This window comes from Ambystoma mexicanum, chromosome 11 (assembly GCF_040938575.1).
Source record: "Ambystoma mexicanum isolate Mex_15411 chromosome 11, UKY_AmexF1_1, whole genome shotgun sequence".
NCBI classification, from domain to species: domain Eukaryota; kingdom Metazoa; phylum Chordata; class Amphibia; order Caudata; family Ambystomatidae; genus Ambystoma; species Ambystoma mexicanum.
In genome coordinates this window covers 606,903,536-606,920,374 of record NC_090934.1, presented here as the reverse complement: position 1 = coordinate 606,920,374, position 16,839 = coordinate 606,903,536, and the positions used below count along the sequence as shown (strand labels likewise).

The window sequence follows — 16,839 nt, the reverse complement described above, 5'->3', positions numbered from 1 at the left end:
TTGGTCTTTCGCCTCATCCCCCTTTCTCGGTTGCATTATTTTGGTAGTTTTTGGTCGACAGCAAAGTCTTTTGAGGTAATCCTCATGGCATCTTGCTGCTTTATAAGCAAAACAACTCCATGTGGAACGTCACGGAAAGGACAATACCTCGCTTTAACAAATGGGGATTTCTTGGCAGCCAATTTGATACATGGGGTTTCCAGTAGATCAGCGGTATTCAAACTAAGGGGTGCGGACCCCTTGGGGCCCGGCCACATGCCCAGTGGGTCCCACACCCACAGTCTGAATTAAAAAAATATTTTTTTAATGCATTTTTTTCAAAATCTAGAATCTAGACAGCAGTCTAGATTCGAGACTGAAAAATAAAATATCTGGTTTACAGCAGGCAATTAATATCATGTGTGATGGTACCATTTACTTGCACATGGCCATCATTACACACATTATTCACTGCATGCTGAAGATCAGATTTCGCATTTTGTATAATGTTGCCTCTTCTTTCCTTCCACTGCCTCACATGATGACCCTTGCTCTAGAAAGACGTATTAATAAGCTGTGCCATTTAGGGATCGGAGTAAGAGGGGTGAGCAGGGTTAATGAAAAAACCAGTCCGCTCTAAAATGCAGCATTTTAACCCATTATTTCAAAACTTTTCCTGGGGGGGAACACCCCCCTCCCCACCCGAGCCCTTCACGAAGTCGGCTCTACAGAGACTGTGGTGGGAGCAGGATGGGGGGAGCCATGGGATAGTGGTGGGAGTAGGATGGGGAGAGCCCAGGGTCTGTGGTGGGGTGGGGAGAGCCCTGGGACATGGCTAGGCGTGGGATGAGGGAGCTCAGTGACTGTGATGGGAGCAGGTGGGGGAGCCCAGGGACCATGCTGGGAGTAGGGTGCGGCAACGGCACGCAATAGTTCATGGCCATTTGGACTTACTGTCCATTTATTATTTTTGGGGGTCCCGTCTATCCACATTTTGCACAGGGGGGGTTTGCCGACCACTGCAGTAGATGAAGGTTGCATGTTTCAATGCAACTTATATACACTCTGACAGCTCTGTGTATAGCCCTGTAACCTATACATTGCACGCACAATCACATTATAAATAACTCTCTTAGATAACAGATATCTCTGCCTACTCATTAGGAGAGAAGAAGCTCACAGGGCACGAGATTGTGTTAAACTGGCTTTGAATCAATGCACCTTCGTTATTTTCCCAAAGTAGTGATAACCTTAGGGCTAGCAAAATGCACGTGTTCTCCAACATAGGTAACACATGCATATACATACATCACTCTGTATCGTAAACAACTGTACCTAGGATTCCCTGGAATGAGCTAGTCCATAACATTTTGGAAGGTTCTTTCGTGCACTTCTGAAATATTACACGAACAGCAGAGCACTCTCTACACATATCAGTGTGACGTGTGTTATAATGTCAAGCATTCTGTGCTACATTTAAGGAAGTACAGGAGGAGATGTGATATAATGGATACGTTGTTGACATTGGAGCCTCCTTGGGTCTAATGCTGCCATCCACCCTTATCTAGAGAACGCGTATGATTCTGGGTAAAGAACTTAATTTCCCGGGGCCTCAAAATGTAATTAAGTGTATTGAAAATATGTTTACAAAACATGCATAGAGTGTGACGTGTAGGACTTCACAATGGCATGAGCTGACGCCATCCCCTAATCACGCCGTCAAATCAAGGATTCCATCATCTGGTCTCCATCAGATCCACCACTCTGCGCAGGACAGCACCGGCCCAATTAAGGCTACTCAGGCGTGCATTGGGGCATCCACTTGCTAATTAGGCAAGTGCTCTGGAAGGGGCACGCTCAGAGGGTTGACTGCAAGTCTAGCATGCACCCGTGGACTCTGGGGAGTTCCACAGGGCCTCCACACGATGGGCTTAATTCCTGTGGGTACCCTGCATATCTGCTTCTCTTCCTCTCAACCATGCACCCCTTCATCTTCCTTCAGGCTCTCCTCATCCCCCACATCCCTTTGAAGTAAAGAATTTGTTATACATCTCCCAGTATGTTATTATACACTCTTAAGTGCTAGTTGTCAGCTTTTGTTATATTTAACAAATTGTTAATCCCTATATAGCAGATTATCGAACTCTAGGCCTAGAGGACCGGGAACATGTCGGATTTTCAGGATTCCCCTCATTAATATTCATGAGATTAATTTGCATACAATGATTCTAAATGTATGCAAACTATGTTCCATGAATATTAATGAGAGATATCCTGAAAACCCGTAAGGATTTCGGCCCTCGGGGCCTGGAGTTGGATAACCCTGCAGGACAAAAGCTTTAAAATTCACTATTTTGTCTTTTTCAAATGCTCTTGTGGGAGAACTCCAACCCTACATAGATGGGCTGAGCTTCCTCACATGGTGTAATAAGGGTCCACTATGAAAACAAACCATGTCCAGGGCCACGGTTGTATCCCAGTACTCTCCTGCTGGCATGTAGGGCCTTTCTTACACCATAGGAATCCCAGCTGCCAATTGTTAGAGGTAGCCTTGTGGTAGTTCGCATCAATTTTTCAGACGCATAGTCGGGACTGGAGCTGTGGCACAGGCCTTGGGATGTTGCCTTGAGGCACGTGGTGATGAAGTGCTGACGACTTGAGAAGTGGTTAGAATTTGACCTTGGATACTGTGTTTGGTTACCTTTCCAAGATGTCTTCCATTCTTCCTAGAATAACTTCCCTTGCAGTGATGATGGGTGGGAGTTTCCCACGCCCTCATGGTAAATGCACAGAGCCTTCCAGCCATTTAGTGAAGGAGCAGTACATATGTAGCTGCTGGGAGGAAGGAAGATGTACTACAACTCCTCGCATTTTCTGTTCCTTGATCGCTGCTCTTGTGTCTGTGGCCTGGCCCCTGATGCAATGGTCTTTGAAGTCTGTTCTGACAGACATCTTTCAGCTGGAGGCATTTTCTAGCAGCTGCATTTTCCCCAACAAGGAATAGAAGCCCTAATCCTCTCTGCACATATCTGTGTTTATTCCAGCATTGGTGCAACGGCATCGGTGAGGGGTCAACTGCACTTTAGCACCACGGAGAGAGACGCAGCCCGAAGCCTGAAATCTAACAGGCCTTTCGACTACACTGAATTAACGATATTTCCCTCTGGTGTAAGGGGAGGGGAGACGAAGGAGAGCCACGTCTTGTCCTGCCTTTGTTGTCTTGGAATTGCGGGGGGGGGGGGTGAGGGGTGCTTGCTGTGGGACACATCAAACAAATCGTCTCAGGATTTGGTGATGTCACGTTATAGTGAAAGTGGTGAAAATCTTAGATGTTGGACATTTTTCTAATGGAATTTCCACCAATAGGATTAGAGCATTCTCGAGTACATGTAAACTGGTGCCCACAAAACGTGTGAATGATTTTGGAGGTTGTGGGCCTCACTTCCAAGGCCCAAATAACTGTTTCCTCTATTAATGCGATTAGATCTGCCTACCTGGGCCAAACCGGAACAGCCTCCCCCATCCTCTTCCAGGGTTACTACTGAGAAATGCTCGGCCTACCTGGAAACCTACTTGCCTGCCTGGACCCCTCATCTGCCTCGCGTGTCTAGTGCTGCTGCCTAGTGGTGCCCCCTGGGTGTCAGGGAACTTTTACTAAGGCCTTATTGACTGTGGGCCTTAGAGAAACTGTTGCTTTCTTGGGAATCCGAGCCCTGAACTTGTACCTGCAAAAATATCACGAGTTGGTCTATACATTGTGGTGGGGGTACACGGGAAAAAACCTAACTCAGAGATCATGCAAGCACCTCTTTTTTTAGGGTTTGTGTGAAGTAACTGCGGGTCTGTCCCATGTCTCGGGAGGATAGCACAGGGGCAACATGCTCGCCTCGGAAGCAAGACCATACGGAGAACCACAAGTTGACCATACGGAGAACCACAAGTTCGATCCCCAGGTCCGCTCTTAGAAACCTCGGGGTATTAAGCGTATTATAAATAACCTATCATATCATAAATATAGGCTTGATTGTGTTCCGCAGCTCGAGTCCCGGCCACATTCAGACTCCTTTTTCCCAGTCTTGTAGTCACTAGCGTCTGGAGTTGGGCGACCTTAGGGATCTGGCTGAGATAGGCTGCTGAAGGTTTTCGAGAGGTAGGTTGGTCTTGTTTTGCATTAGCACTTGATGCTTTGAGGTTGATACTCTGCCCTGTGGGAAGGCCCTTAAATGATGTAAGGGCTGGAAAGACGAGGTACATTAGCCTAGCCGCTCCGCTTTGTACAAGTTGCATTTGTTTTATGGGGTGCTTAGGGAAGCCGAAGTGCATGCCGTTGCAAAGGTGTAGTTTTCCAAGGAATAGAGATTGCGCTGGCTCCGCTGCATGATCTGCGGATAAGAGAGCAAGGATGTCTTTGATAGTGTGTGACTGGAAATGGGCATTTTTGTTGATGTTTTCACTCGTTGTATGAAGGAGTAGTTTGAATAAAATAGCATTTGTAGGTTTTGGGCAGTGATTGCTGGTGTTGGAAGACGGGACCTAGGTTACCCGGCCAGATAGAGTATTTGAAGTACTGCAAAGCAGACAACGTTCAACAGAAATCTATCAATATCAGAGGTCTGCAACCTGTGGCTTTTAGGATTTTTTGGACTACAACTCCCATGAGCTCTCATTGTTGACTATGCTGGATAGTGCTAATGGGAGTTGAGGGCCAAAACATCTGAAGAGAGGAACGTAACAGGCCACTGAACTAGATGTTTCGTGTCCAATAACCATTTCGTGTCAACATTTGTTCCATTTGAAAAATGAAATCTCCAACTTGCCCTAAGGTCGGTGCACTCTAATACAGGTGCCCTTTAAATGGGTGCAGTCACCTTGGTGCCACCAAAAGCATCATCACTCCTTTAAAGTCCACACAAACTCGTAGATTTGAGTAAAACAGCATTATTTGTATTTGTATTTATTACGTTTATATAGCACTTTACACCAAAGCGCTTTACATTATAACCAGAAGAATACATAGAATATGGTAAACAAGAAGCATAATTACAAACATGAGGCAAGCCATTAAAAACAGTATGTAGAGCTATTACCTAGGTCAATAAACCAATAGAGGGGGGAGGAGGAGTAAGGGGGAGAGATGAGGGGAGTCAGGGCGTGGAATAAAATGAAGTTTCAAGGGGGAGCAGAGGAAGCATAAGAGGGAGGTGAGAGAGAAGTAGAAGGGAAGTGATGAGGAAAGTCAGGACGGGGAAAGGAGAAGAAGAGATTTCAAGGAGGCGCAGAAGGAGGTGTAGGTGGTAATGGAGCGGATAGAGAGAGGTAGAGAGTTCCAGTGCAGGGGGGCAAGGAGTTGAAAGGAACGGAAACGAGAAGAGGCACAAGGGGACAGAGGAACAGTAAGTAGGAAGAGATCAGCAGAATGGAGGGAATGGGAGGGAGTGTAGAAAGAAAGGAGAAAGGAAAGATAGGGGAGCGAGGCCATGAAGAGATTTAAAAACGAGACAGAGGAAGTGAAATTTAAGTTTCGAGTGAAAGGGAAGGCAGCCAAGGTAGGAAAGCGAAGAGGAAATGGAGTCATGAGGAGCAAGAAGAGAAGGGGTACGGATGGCAGAGTGGTAGAGGGATTTAAGGGGAGCAAGATGAGAGGCAGGGAGGCCAAAGAGGAGAGAAGAGTAATAGAAAAGACGAGAGAAGATGAGGGAAGAGATTAAGAGTTTAGTGGCATGGAAGGTGAGAGAGGAACAAATTTTACGAATATTGAAAAGGTGGCAGTGACAGGCGCGAGAGATAAGAGAAATATGGTGGGTAAAGGAGAGGGAGGAGTCAAAGTGGAGGCCTAGATTGCAAGCGTGGGCAGAGATGGGAATATTAGAAGGGGGAAGTGAATAAAAGGAGAAGGAAAGGAAGGAGGGAGTGTGTTAGAGGGAAAGAATAAGACTTCAGTCTTATTAGTGTTGATGGAGAGAAAGTGGGAGTTTTTGATAGCGGTAGGACAGGAAGAGAGATTAAGGTGGAGGTCCGGAGTGAAGGGAGAGAAGGAGAGGAAAAGCTGGGTGTCATCAGCGTACAAATGGTGAGAAATACCGAAGGAAGAGATGATGGTGGCAAGAAAGGAGGTGTAAAGTGAGAAAAGGAAAGTGCTGACTACAGAGCCTTGGGGAACACCGTAGTCCCCTTTATGTCTCCAAATCAAAAGAACATTTAACAGCACTGGAGCAAACCTCTTTTAAAACCAATGAATGCATGTTAGTTCTGAAACTGGGGAAAAAAACACAGAGGACACACAGGGTGAGATGTGGATTTTGGGGAGAAAGTGGAATTCTGGGATAGCATAGCCTTCCCCATCCCCCAATGAAAGCAAAGCAAAGCAAAGGTGTACCTTACCACCAAACACCTTGAGATGAATACATTCGGGTGAAATGTGGGGATAGTGTAAGGAGAAGCAGTGAAAGAGCGCTCACCTTGCAGGGCAGGAATGGCTTTCCAGACAGAGATGGGTCCTTGGCTGGCAAACTGGCCCAGCGACACCTCCAGGAAGAAAATGGGCACCCCGGCCAGCGCCAACATCATCAGGTAAGGGATCAGAAAGGCACCTGGTGGCAAGAAAGGACAGAGCCTGAGTGTGCAAGCCGGCGAGGCAGCCATCCTATGCCCGGGGGATGGGGGGGACGCTCTGCACGGGGCACCGCGCTCTTGTGTTTGGGAGCCTCGTGCAGCGCTGAGTGGGCACTTGTGAACGAAGAGAGAGTTTCTGGCAACCAGTGTCCGGCAGATTCTGCCACTGCACTGGTCAGTGGGTGCCACTTCCGCAGCACTGGCAGCCATGCTTGGCATTCCAAGAGGTGTAATATATTGGGTATGATGTACATGTACTCGTGTGTGTGGCAGAGCCCAGAGATAGACTTTGCACTATATCTTCATGCCTTTTTAGAGACCAGATCCTTGGGAAGGCAAACCTTTGATGCTGGAGACGTGCTTTAGAATTTGGAGAATGTGTATAACTCCTGTGCCTGGCAAAGGACCACATGCAGAGATGTATGCATGCAGTTGATGTCGTTGGAGGATATGGAATAGTAGTAACTTCACTACCCAGAATGATCCAGCTTTCCAAAAGTGTCCTTATTGCTGAACACGTCCCCATCAACTTCCATAAGGGAGATGTGAATGCATCATGAGTCCTGTAACTATGGAAACGTCATTTCCCACATGGTGTAGCTATACTATATACTTGAGTTCATTCTTCTCATGTGCACCTTTGCAGTATGTGAAAAACGCCAGGCAGCCTTCTAAAGCAGGGGTGTGCGACTTTTGGACTACAACTCCCATCAGCCCTACTAGTGAGGGATCGTGGAGGTCCTAGAGCACAATATCTGGAGGCTGCAGATGTCAGGCTTCTGTCCTAAAGCATGCTATTGTTGGGATTGATAACAGTGTGCCTTTTATTTGGCCGAAGCCCTGGGTGTTTGGAATGGGCTCCTCTACCACGTGCTTTCTGGGCCTCTGAGATATGGTCATGGTGTATCTGCTTGCCTTTCCCAGGATGTGTCACACATGAAACAATCATTGGCAATGCCAACAGGTTGGGCTTTTGTGCAAGCATGGGAAAGGCATTTGCCAGGCAATGCTACAGTGGTATTAGCTAGCCCTTGTACGAGCAGGGCTAAATGGTGCAAGTACCTGGGCATATAATAGCAGTGCATGGAAAATGCCTAATACTTATACACAAGCCAAAACTGTTGGCTTTGCCAATGCTTGTATTAAACCGGACTTCAGTACATGGCATGCACAGTACTTATAAATCGAGTGGCGGAAAGTAAACCTGGTTGACATTTGTATTACACCAGTAGTGTGTTTACAGTTCAAATTAAGTCATTGGGGTCATTATAAATGTGCCAGTCTGGGATAAGTGCTGGTAAAAGTGGCAGTAATTCTGTGACCAGCACTTTTCCCAGACCGGCAAGCTACACATTTGCCGATGGGGGTTACCTAATTTACCTCCAGTTAAGAGCAGGAGGTAAATCAGGCCCCCAACCAACAAAAACAGATGGTATTTCTGGCACAGCAATCCCCTCAATGGAGTCCTATGAGACTGCATGGAATGAGGATTTACTGCCGCTGTCGGCACCTGGAATATGCTGGTAATACCGGGTTATCAGGTGCTGGTAACGGTAGGTCCATTTCCCGGCATCCCGCTGGAATTACCGGCGGGATACCGGGAAACTTGTAATGGCCCTATTAACTCTCAGAAAACTGCTTTGAAAAAATTCTGGCAGGCACTTTGATCACAACATTTGATGGTATGGCTTGATAAAGCTAGTTCAAAGAGATCCCTGGAGGATGTGCTTTGGGCGGTGAAGGGCAGGAAGTGGGTGGGAATGGCCATAGGGATGAGCATGGCCATGAGCAGTTAACGGGTGAGTAAATAACCAAACAACACCTACAAGCTGTGTGTCCTTCTTTTTATGCCATTTCTACCAATTCTATGTGAAAATGTCCCCAGGAAAATGTAGCCATGTGAACAAGTAGTCAGCAAAAAAGTTGTTTTAAAATGTTTGGTCATTCAGTACAAGCAATGTAAAGTGTGAACATGTTGCCATTGATAAGGTCACCAGAAAAGGTATTTTTAAATACAGAAAAGTACCAGTTTGTAACTCTAGCAATGACCCAAACCAATAATAAAACATCCAGTCACCCTAACTCTATTCCTAAACCTTACCCTAACTCTACTTAAACCCTTATTCTACGCTAAACCCTGGAGTGACACCAACCCTGCAGTGTGCTAAAGTATTTTATATGTTTGTCACTCCATACAAAACTGCAAATAAATTAAAAATGAAGAGTGAAGCTAACTCCAACCCCATCACCAGCTTGCCACTAATTCCATAGCTGTTGCCCTAACCCAAACCCTTGCTCTAAACCTAACCTTAGCCTTACCCTAACCACAGCTCAAAAACGTACCCTTGCTTGGTAGGAAGGCTCAGCAGATTAAGCAGTCGCTGATGCGATCTGTGTGTGATCTGTAGATCGCCTGTCTGAATCCCCAACAAGGACCACACCGCCTTTCTTCTGCCCGAGGTCAATATAACGAGTGCCAATTTGGATTGGAAAATAATAATTTTATAAAAAATGCATGAAAAGCGCTTTGGATAAAAGCGCTATATAAATGGCAGGTTAATGCTTACTCCACACTGCACTACCAACTCGATTTATCCGAACCCCTATCCTGCACCAACATCATCAGCTCTCCCCAACCACCCTACCCTTTTCCTTAACACTTACCCAAAACCATCATTATTCAATTGGCCCTACCCTTACCATGACCCCGACCTTGACACTAAACCAGGCAATCACAAGCCCACTAGACCCTGCTTAACCCTAATACGTACCTTAGCAGCACTGCATTTTGGATACTTTTGAGTTATTTTTTTTTTTTTTTTTACTTTTTGCCTGACGACTTTTTCACTGCAGAGGCATTTCCTCCATGGTTTTTCCACTGACTACGTTTTTGTTGGCAACATTGTCACTGGATACCTTTCGACCTAGCTGTACTCTAATACAATAGTTTCTGCTTATAGGTGGTGCCTTAGCGCCGCTTAAATGCCAAAACGAAAAAGCAAAACCCCGGCCTTGGATCTTCCTGCAGTACTTGGAAGTATTCATTCTGGTAAGTGCTTGGTTGAAAAGTGTGGTGACGGAACAAGGTTGCAGCGCTTAAAACCCAGGACAGATCTGGCATGGGGCGCTATATGAAACGGGACACTGTTTTTGCACCGGAAAGAATAGTTCTGAATGTTAGACTGGGGTTCCCTGTTGTGTGTTAGATGAGACGCTGTAGTCCTGTGTATTATATAGTCCATAATTCCCCTACGGCGAGTCACCTCGTGTGTTCATATTTTAGTTTTTTTCCAGGAAACATACCAGTTGATATATATATATATTTTTAAGCGATAGCTCCCATGAGATATTGTGAATTTTAAAAGATCAAAAATCATACTATTGTGATTGGTCAATATTTTAAAATCAGGGCACGCAGCATGGGATTGCCCTCGTGTGTTCTTAGGCACACGAGGCGCTTATTAAGTGAGAGCAAACACGACATTTCCGTGGTGGCCTCACACAGTTTGCTTAGAACTTGGCCGCGGGGTAACCGTCCAATCACGTTGCGTATTCGCCTGTGGGCCATTATGTAGGTCACTGAATGATTGCGGGCAGCGTCCTTGATCCGCAGGTAAGAGCGCTTAATAGGATATACTATTTCTGCAAAGAGTTCCGTTCAGGTGGCGAGATCGAGTTCTAATTCTGGCGCCGTTAGGTCTGCATTGTATTTTCCCGAGGTTGTTACACTGAGCATAATGAACGCCTGGAATGGTGATAGTAAGCGCCTCGCAGCGCTGTGACACGTAATAATAAGCGCTATATTTATACAGTTCTGACTGCTGGAATGGTTCGCCGTTCGGCGTGTCCTACTTTGCACACGTGTAGCAGCGCACATCTGCCCCTGGTGCGCCGATTTCAGATGAATCATTTAAGGCAAGGTGTCTGAATACATGTAACATGTTGAAGTCCCCCGGCATGCTTGCAAATTCGGAAGCCATTGTGCGGCTCTAGCACAAGAAATAGCACAGCCCAAGAATTGGAAATAAAGCGTTCGTTTGGATCTGGGACGGGTGTAACGCTAGTCTACCTCGGCCAAGGACTTTAATTAACGGCCGGTCCATTGCAACACTTGCAGCAGGTGAAGCCGGCAGGGCGATAATTAGCGACGCGAAAGTATTGCGCCAATGGCAGGAGTTCACCCTGCTGCTTTTCAAGAAGTTCATTCAGCAGCCAATACATGTATACAAATAATGATAATACTTATAAGCATAGCTAAAATGGCATTAAACGATGTGTTTTTACATGGTTCTGTTTGCTGGTATTATTCTTATTCCGATTTTAGCCTTTCGGACCTCTCGATAAATAAGCAATGTCATTTGTATTGCGGTTATTTTTTTTTATCACAACACGTGCACGCACTTTTGTGTGTGCACAATGTATCTCCGGCATTTGATGGTGCCGAGGTTAGCGACCGTGGCACGGAATAACCCACCCCACCCCCGAACGTGCGGCGGACGCTGGTCTATCTGAGCGGGTCGGGGGTGAAACGGAACTTTAACTTTGCCATCACGCGCCCTACATTGAACGGAAACTGCCCTCGCCTTTGCCTCGGTTCCATGTCGGCAATCTCTTAAAGTCCACATAGGGCAGATGTGGTGTGCCAGGCCTGCCCCGTGACCAGAGCAGGGAGGGGCAGGGGGAGGCGACGCTGAGCTTCCCTCTCGCGTGACCTTGGACAGCGAAGCCGTGTCCTTAATCTGTACATCACAAACATCATTCGTGATGAGTCCTCATTTCCACGAAGGCTTTCTTTAGTTTTGAAAAAAATATGGTGCAATTATAATTTAATTCAATGTGATTTAAATCTATTGCCTATTTTGAAATCACAGCGGCCAGATGCGGCGTAATCACAGCGGCCAGATGCGGCGTAATCACAGCGCCCAGATGCGGCGCGCGGAGAATTTGCGGCGCTAAACATAACCACAAACTATAAAAGACCACGGAAAGTGGGGCTTTCGAAATATGTGTAGGTCATGTTAAGTAAGTGATGCGTCCTGTATTTTACAGGGAGCACGTGCAATTCGGGGACTGCGCTAGAATATGCTCTGTTAAAGAACCTGTCGATGTGTATTTTGTTGTCACTTTCTGCCAAATCTTGGCCCCCTGATCCGTTTTTCTTTGTGGGTGGGGGATAGATTCCGTGTAGCTTATTTACCCCCTCCTCCGCATACATGCTGCTTGCTGGTGGGGGTACACGCCTGCATGCCGCTTACACAGCTCCCCGCCGGCCTGACCGAGAGTGCCGCATTGCACCGGCGTCGTTAAGCACAGAGCGGTAGAGCGGAGGCGCAGGGGAGGCGACACAAGCCTGCTGCGGTGGCGGGGAGGGGGGCAATAAAACGCAAGAAAGGGCGAATTCAGTATTACAATGTCAAGGGTTCTCACCAGTGCTGGAAATGGAAAACATTTATTGGGGGAACTGTCACTTCTTAGGAGGGGCCGGGCTTTGGGGGAGAGGGGGAGGGGCCAAGGGGCAAAGCCCCCAGCCAGGTTGCGCAACACAGCATCTGTATATAGAAACTGATCCTGGTGTTTTGCATGAAAGCCAGTAAGAAAACCTTTCAAGCGAATAACGGAGTCTTCTGTTTTGATTTTTCACAATATTCACCCTAATAAAAAGATGTCTGTAAATTGCAGGACATGTATACAGGGTCGGCCTAGGCCATAACATTGTCTCCGAGACCAATGAAAAAGTGGGCCACATTAGCATTTGGTGTTTTGGGTTCGGGCATTGCCCTGTTGCCCTGCACAGCTCATGTCATGGCATGCCATGCTTTGTTGTGTTAATGTATGAGGCTATAATATGATCTGCCTTATGAGGTTGTTCTACTGTGCTCTTTGATGGTATGCTATCCTATTTCACGCCATGCTGTGTTAAATTATTCTCTTGCTATGCCAAGGTTGCTGATCTCATATGTGATTATGTTACATCGTTTTTTGATTTATGAAGTGTTCTTTTTTGTTGTGGTGTTGTTATGATGTAGTATGTTATGCGTCCTAACATTGTTACGTGTTTTATTATTTGGAAATTCTGTGTTGTGTTGTGTTGTATTATGCCATGTTGGGCTGTTATGTGGTATGCTGTGCAGTGTTGGCCTGGCGGCAGCCTATGACCACATTTATAACCCCATCTTATTTCAACAACCCCCGAAAATAAGTATTGGTAATGCCAACAGTTGAGCTTTTGTGCAGGCATGGGAAAGGCGCTTGCCAGCTGCCCTAGTGGTATTAACAGGCCGTCCATGGAGCAGCTGCAACATGGTGCAAGTACCTGGGCATCTAATATGCCTAATACTTATAGACAAACTGTTGACTTTGCCAATGCTTCTTTTTAACAGGACTTCAGTGAAGGGCACGCAGAGTGTTTACAAATTAGTGGATGAAGACAGACCGGCTTAAGACATTTTTATTACAGCAAAAGCGGGTTTACAACTCCAATGAAGTCATTAAGTCTCAGAAGGCTGCTTTGAAAAGACACTGGCAGGCACTTCGAGTGTAAAGTTTGATGGGAAGGCTTCATTAAACTGAGCTCAAAGAGCTCCCACGAGGAGGTGTTTGGGGCTGGGAGGGGCAGGAAATAGATGGTAATGGCGATAGGGATTAATGGGGCCCTGGGCAGTCTATGGGCGGGCAAATAACCAAACAATACCTACAAGCTTTGTGTCCCTCCTCAAATGCCATTTCTCCCTAGCTGTACTCGCATGCAATAGTTTCAGCTCATAGCGCCACCTAATAGCCCGAAGTACAAATGGGCATCGCAAGGAAATCCCTTGACTGAACAGGCTTGTTTCTCCAAAATCCATAATGTTGAGCCCGCTCTTTGTGTCTTTTCTATATTTACTAACCACCTTTAATCAAACACTACACACTGCCTTTCCCAATATGCGGCTGACAGACAGATCATGATCTGCATGGCTAAAGGAATAGGCTAATTCACGATCCAGAGACCTGGCCGCACAAGGCCCACAGATGAATGAGATGAAACAGCCAATGCCTTAACGCTTCAAACACGAAAATGCTGCTAGTCGACAAATTCAGGTTAAAATCCTTTTACTTAAATGGCCTCTAACTCATGGACGCCCCCCAAAATCAGTCTGTAAAGCCAAGAACTTGGGACCACCTTAAATGTTTTGCTAACCTTTATCACTTAAAAGTATTCTGTAGGATAGGCAATTTCAGTTAACAGGCCACACATGACCACAACCCCACCTGGTAGCCACCCCTGGAAGTTCATCTCCATTTTCCACCCACAAAGCAATGCATTGTGGGAATGAAAATGAGCTAAACAGCCTGAATTTTAGCTAAAAAGTGAGAAAATGTTCATTATCTCACAGAGAACTTGCTATTGTATGCATAGCTGTATCAACCCAAGACAGACGGCACTCAAGGATGCAGACAATTGCATATGTGTTTCGCCCCGATTAGGGATCATCAGTGTGCTCCAGTCTGCCATGTTCCTACTTGTTCTTAGAGGTTTCTCTGGGCGACTTCTGTCAAAGAATTTGATGATTTGCACCATCTTTCATGTTGTATATCTATTTACAAAGCACCAACAAGGATATGGTGTGTGCATCCTTGAGAGCCATTTGTCTTGGGTGGATAAAGCTATGCATGCATACATGAGCACTGCCCTATAAGATAATGTAAATGATCTCACATGAGGCTGAAATGTCAAGCTTGTCAGCTAATGTGCATTCCCACAATGCATTCCTTCATGCCTCTGATTTGGAGGTGAACTTTCAGGGCTGACTACTACATGGCACTGTGGCATGTGTGGCTCCTATCTCCTACCCCTCTTGCTGTTTGCGTTATCTACCCCCGGGACCTATCCACTCCTTCTTCCCTGACTTGAACCTTCGCCCTGAGTCACTTCACACTGACATCCCCATTGTCATGCTGGGGGACATTAACTTTGCCAAGCCACCGGCCTTGAACTTAACTCCCTCCTATCTGATAAATCCCTTCGCCACAAGCCTACCCACTCCGGCGGTAACTCTCTTGCCTCTGGCTTTCGCTCTACTTCGCTCTCTGACTTCTCCATTGACCCGCTCTCTCTGATCACTCCAGTGTTCACTTTAACATCTTGGACCATCCTCCCTTTACTCATCCTCTTCCCTCTTCAATGGCCAACAGGAAATTAAAGCAGGACTTTCTTGCCTTGATGGTGTGAGGACCACTCTCTCGTCTCTCCCCTATGCATGCCTCTTCCATTGACTGTTCTTTTTCTGACTTTCACTATGCACATATGACTCCCTTTGTCCAACAGTAACCTGCAAGACAATTCCCACCTTCCCACCCCATCCTCTGAGCTCCAGACCCCCAAAAGGAAAATACATTTGTTGTGACCTAAGACGCTGGCACTAACCACAGACCCCCCACCATTCTAGCTTGTTAAAATTCCTGTGCTGCTCTCACCTCTGCACTGGACTCTACCTCCCCTACTACACAAACTGAATCTCCCTTCACAATCCCCCCTGAAAATGTTAATCTATCCTCCAATCTGTGCTCACATCTCCCAAGCCAAAAACCATTGCCTCTTTCCTCTTTGATAAAGACTTTGCTCATTCTTTTTCCTCTAAAATATTTCAAATGTGTGACAATCTCACAGCACTCTGCTCTCTGCCCTACCCTCCTTCTGTCCACCACATCTCCCTACCACTTCTACTCTCAACTACTTCTCCCCTATCTCAGCTATCGAATGAGCACCCATTCTTTACGGCACAAACCCATCTTGCACTCCTATTGACCTGTTTTCTCCTCAAACTGTCAAACACTTGATCTCAGTCACCTACCTTTATCTCTCTGAGCTCTTGGAACTCGTTGTCACCACAGGACTCTTCCCCCATCTCCTTCAAATCCTGTCCTACCCCTTTTGAAGAAATCCTCTGCTGACCAAAATGTCTTTGCAAACTATTGACCAGTTTCCCTCCTTCCCCATAGTTCAAAGGCTCTTGAGTGGGTGGTCTGCTATGGGACCACTAAGTACCTTGAGGATAATGGCTGTGGAGATCCCTTCAAACTGGCTACTGTAGAAAACACTCCATGGAGACTGTACTCATGCATGTCCCAAGCTTTCTTCCTGATTCTCACTAGTCCAAACTCTCTTCCATAGTCATCCTTTGGAACTCTCTGCCAATTTCGACTCCGTTGACCACCCCTCTCTCCTCACTTTCCAGTAGCTTGGGTTTTGCAAATCTGCTATTGCCTGGATTGCTTTTGAGCTGGAAAGGCCACTCCTTTAATATCTCCTGGAACTAACAAACCTCTGACCCGATACCTCTCCCTGTTGGCTTCCCCAAGGATCACTCCTTGGACACTCTTCACCCTCCATACCTCTAACTGAGGTAGACATATCTTGTAGTTTGTCTTTCATTATCAACTTTTTGCTGACGACACTCAAATAATGTTCTCCTTTTCCTCCTTCATCCCAGTCACCTTAGAATGGATTATAAACGCCCTCACTGCAATTAGTCAATGGATGGCTCTCTGCTGCATCATGCTGAACTGGAAGTCATCTTTCTTCTGTCTTCCAATGCAATCCCTAGCTTACCTCTCCTACTTCCTTCCTAACCTGACCTTCTTGCCCAAGGATCCCAATCTTAGGGTTCTCTTTGATAGCAGCATCCAGATGCAACAATTCATCATCACCACTGCCTCTGCTGCTCATAAAATTGCTCTCAACATTAAGAAAATGTGTCCATTTTGTATCACGCTACCAACCCTCTAATCTCCACCCACATGCTAAGCAACTCGGTTCCTGTTAATGCTCTTTGCCTTCCACTCTACTCCTTTTTCTGTCTAAACAAAGTCCTTAACGTTGGTACTGGCGCTCCCTGCAGCCTATCCAGATCCTCCACCACTTTAACCTACTGACAGCATGCTGGCTGACTCTCCATGCACAACAGCTCCTTTTCCCGGTTCCTTTTCCTACTCTGCAATCCTATCCATGATCTTGTTCCTGAGTACCTAGCTGACTGTGCCTCTGTCTACTCATTATCTCATTCTCTATGCAAATCCTCTGCACTCAACCTCACTGTCGCAGGCCTCCCATGCCGCCTCTCACTACCACTCCTTCTCCCTCCTTGCCACGTCTATTAGAACCCACTGCTTTTCACAATCAAAGTCATCCTGACTGTGGATCTCTTCATAGCTCGGTTTCAACGACACTTACTTGATAAAGAAGGAGATCCCCTTGACCTCTGTCCA

At 46.3% G+C, this 16,839-nt stretch overlaps 1 protein-coding gene across 1 annotated transcript in view; it reads right to left on the bottom strand.

The window, feature by feature from the left end:
- The window catches only part of SLC6A5 (solute carrier family 6 member 5), a 426,034-nt gene that overhangs the window by 368,280 nt on the left and 40,915 nt on the right, over positions 1 to 16,839 (bottom strand). The window contains exon 4 of the mRNA XM_069623483.1: positions 6,438 to 6,569. Coding sequence (XP_069479584.1) covers positions 6,438 to 6,569 — 132 coding nt within the window. The remainder of the gene's footprint in view (positions 1 to 6,437; positions 6,570 to 16,839) is intronic.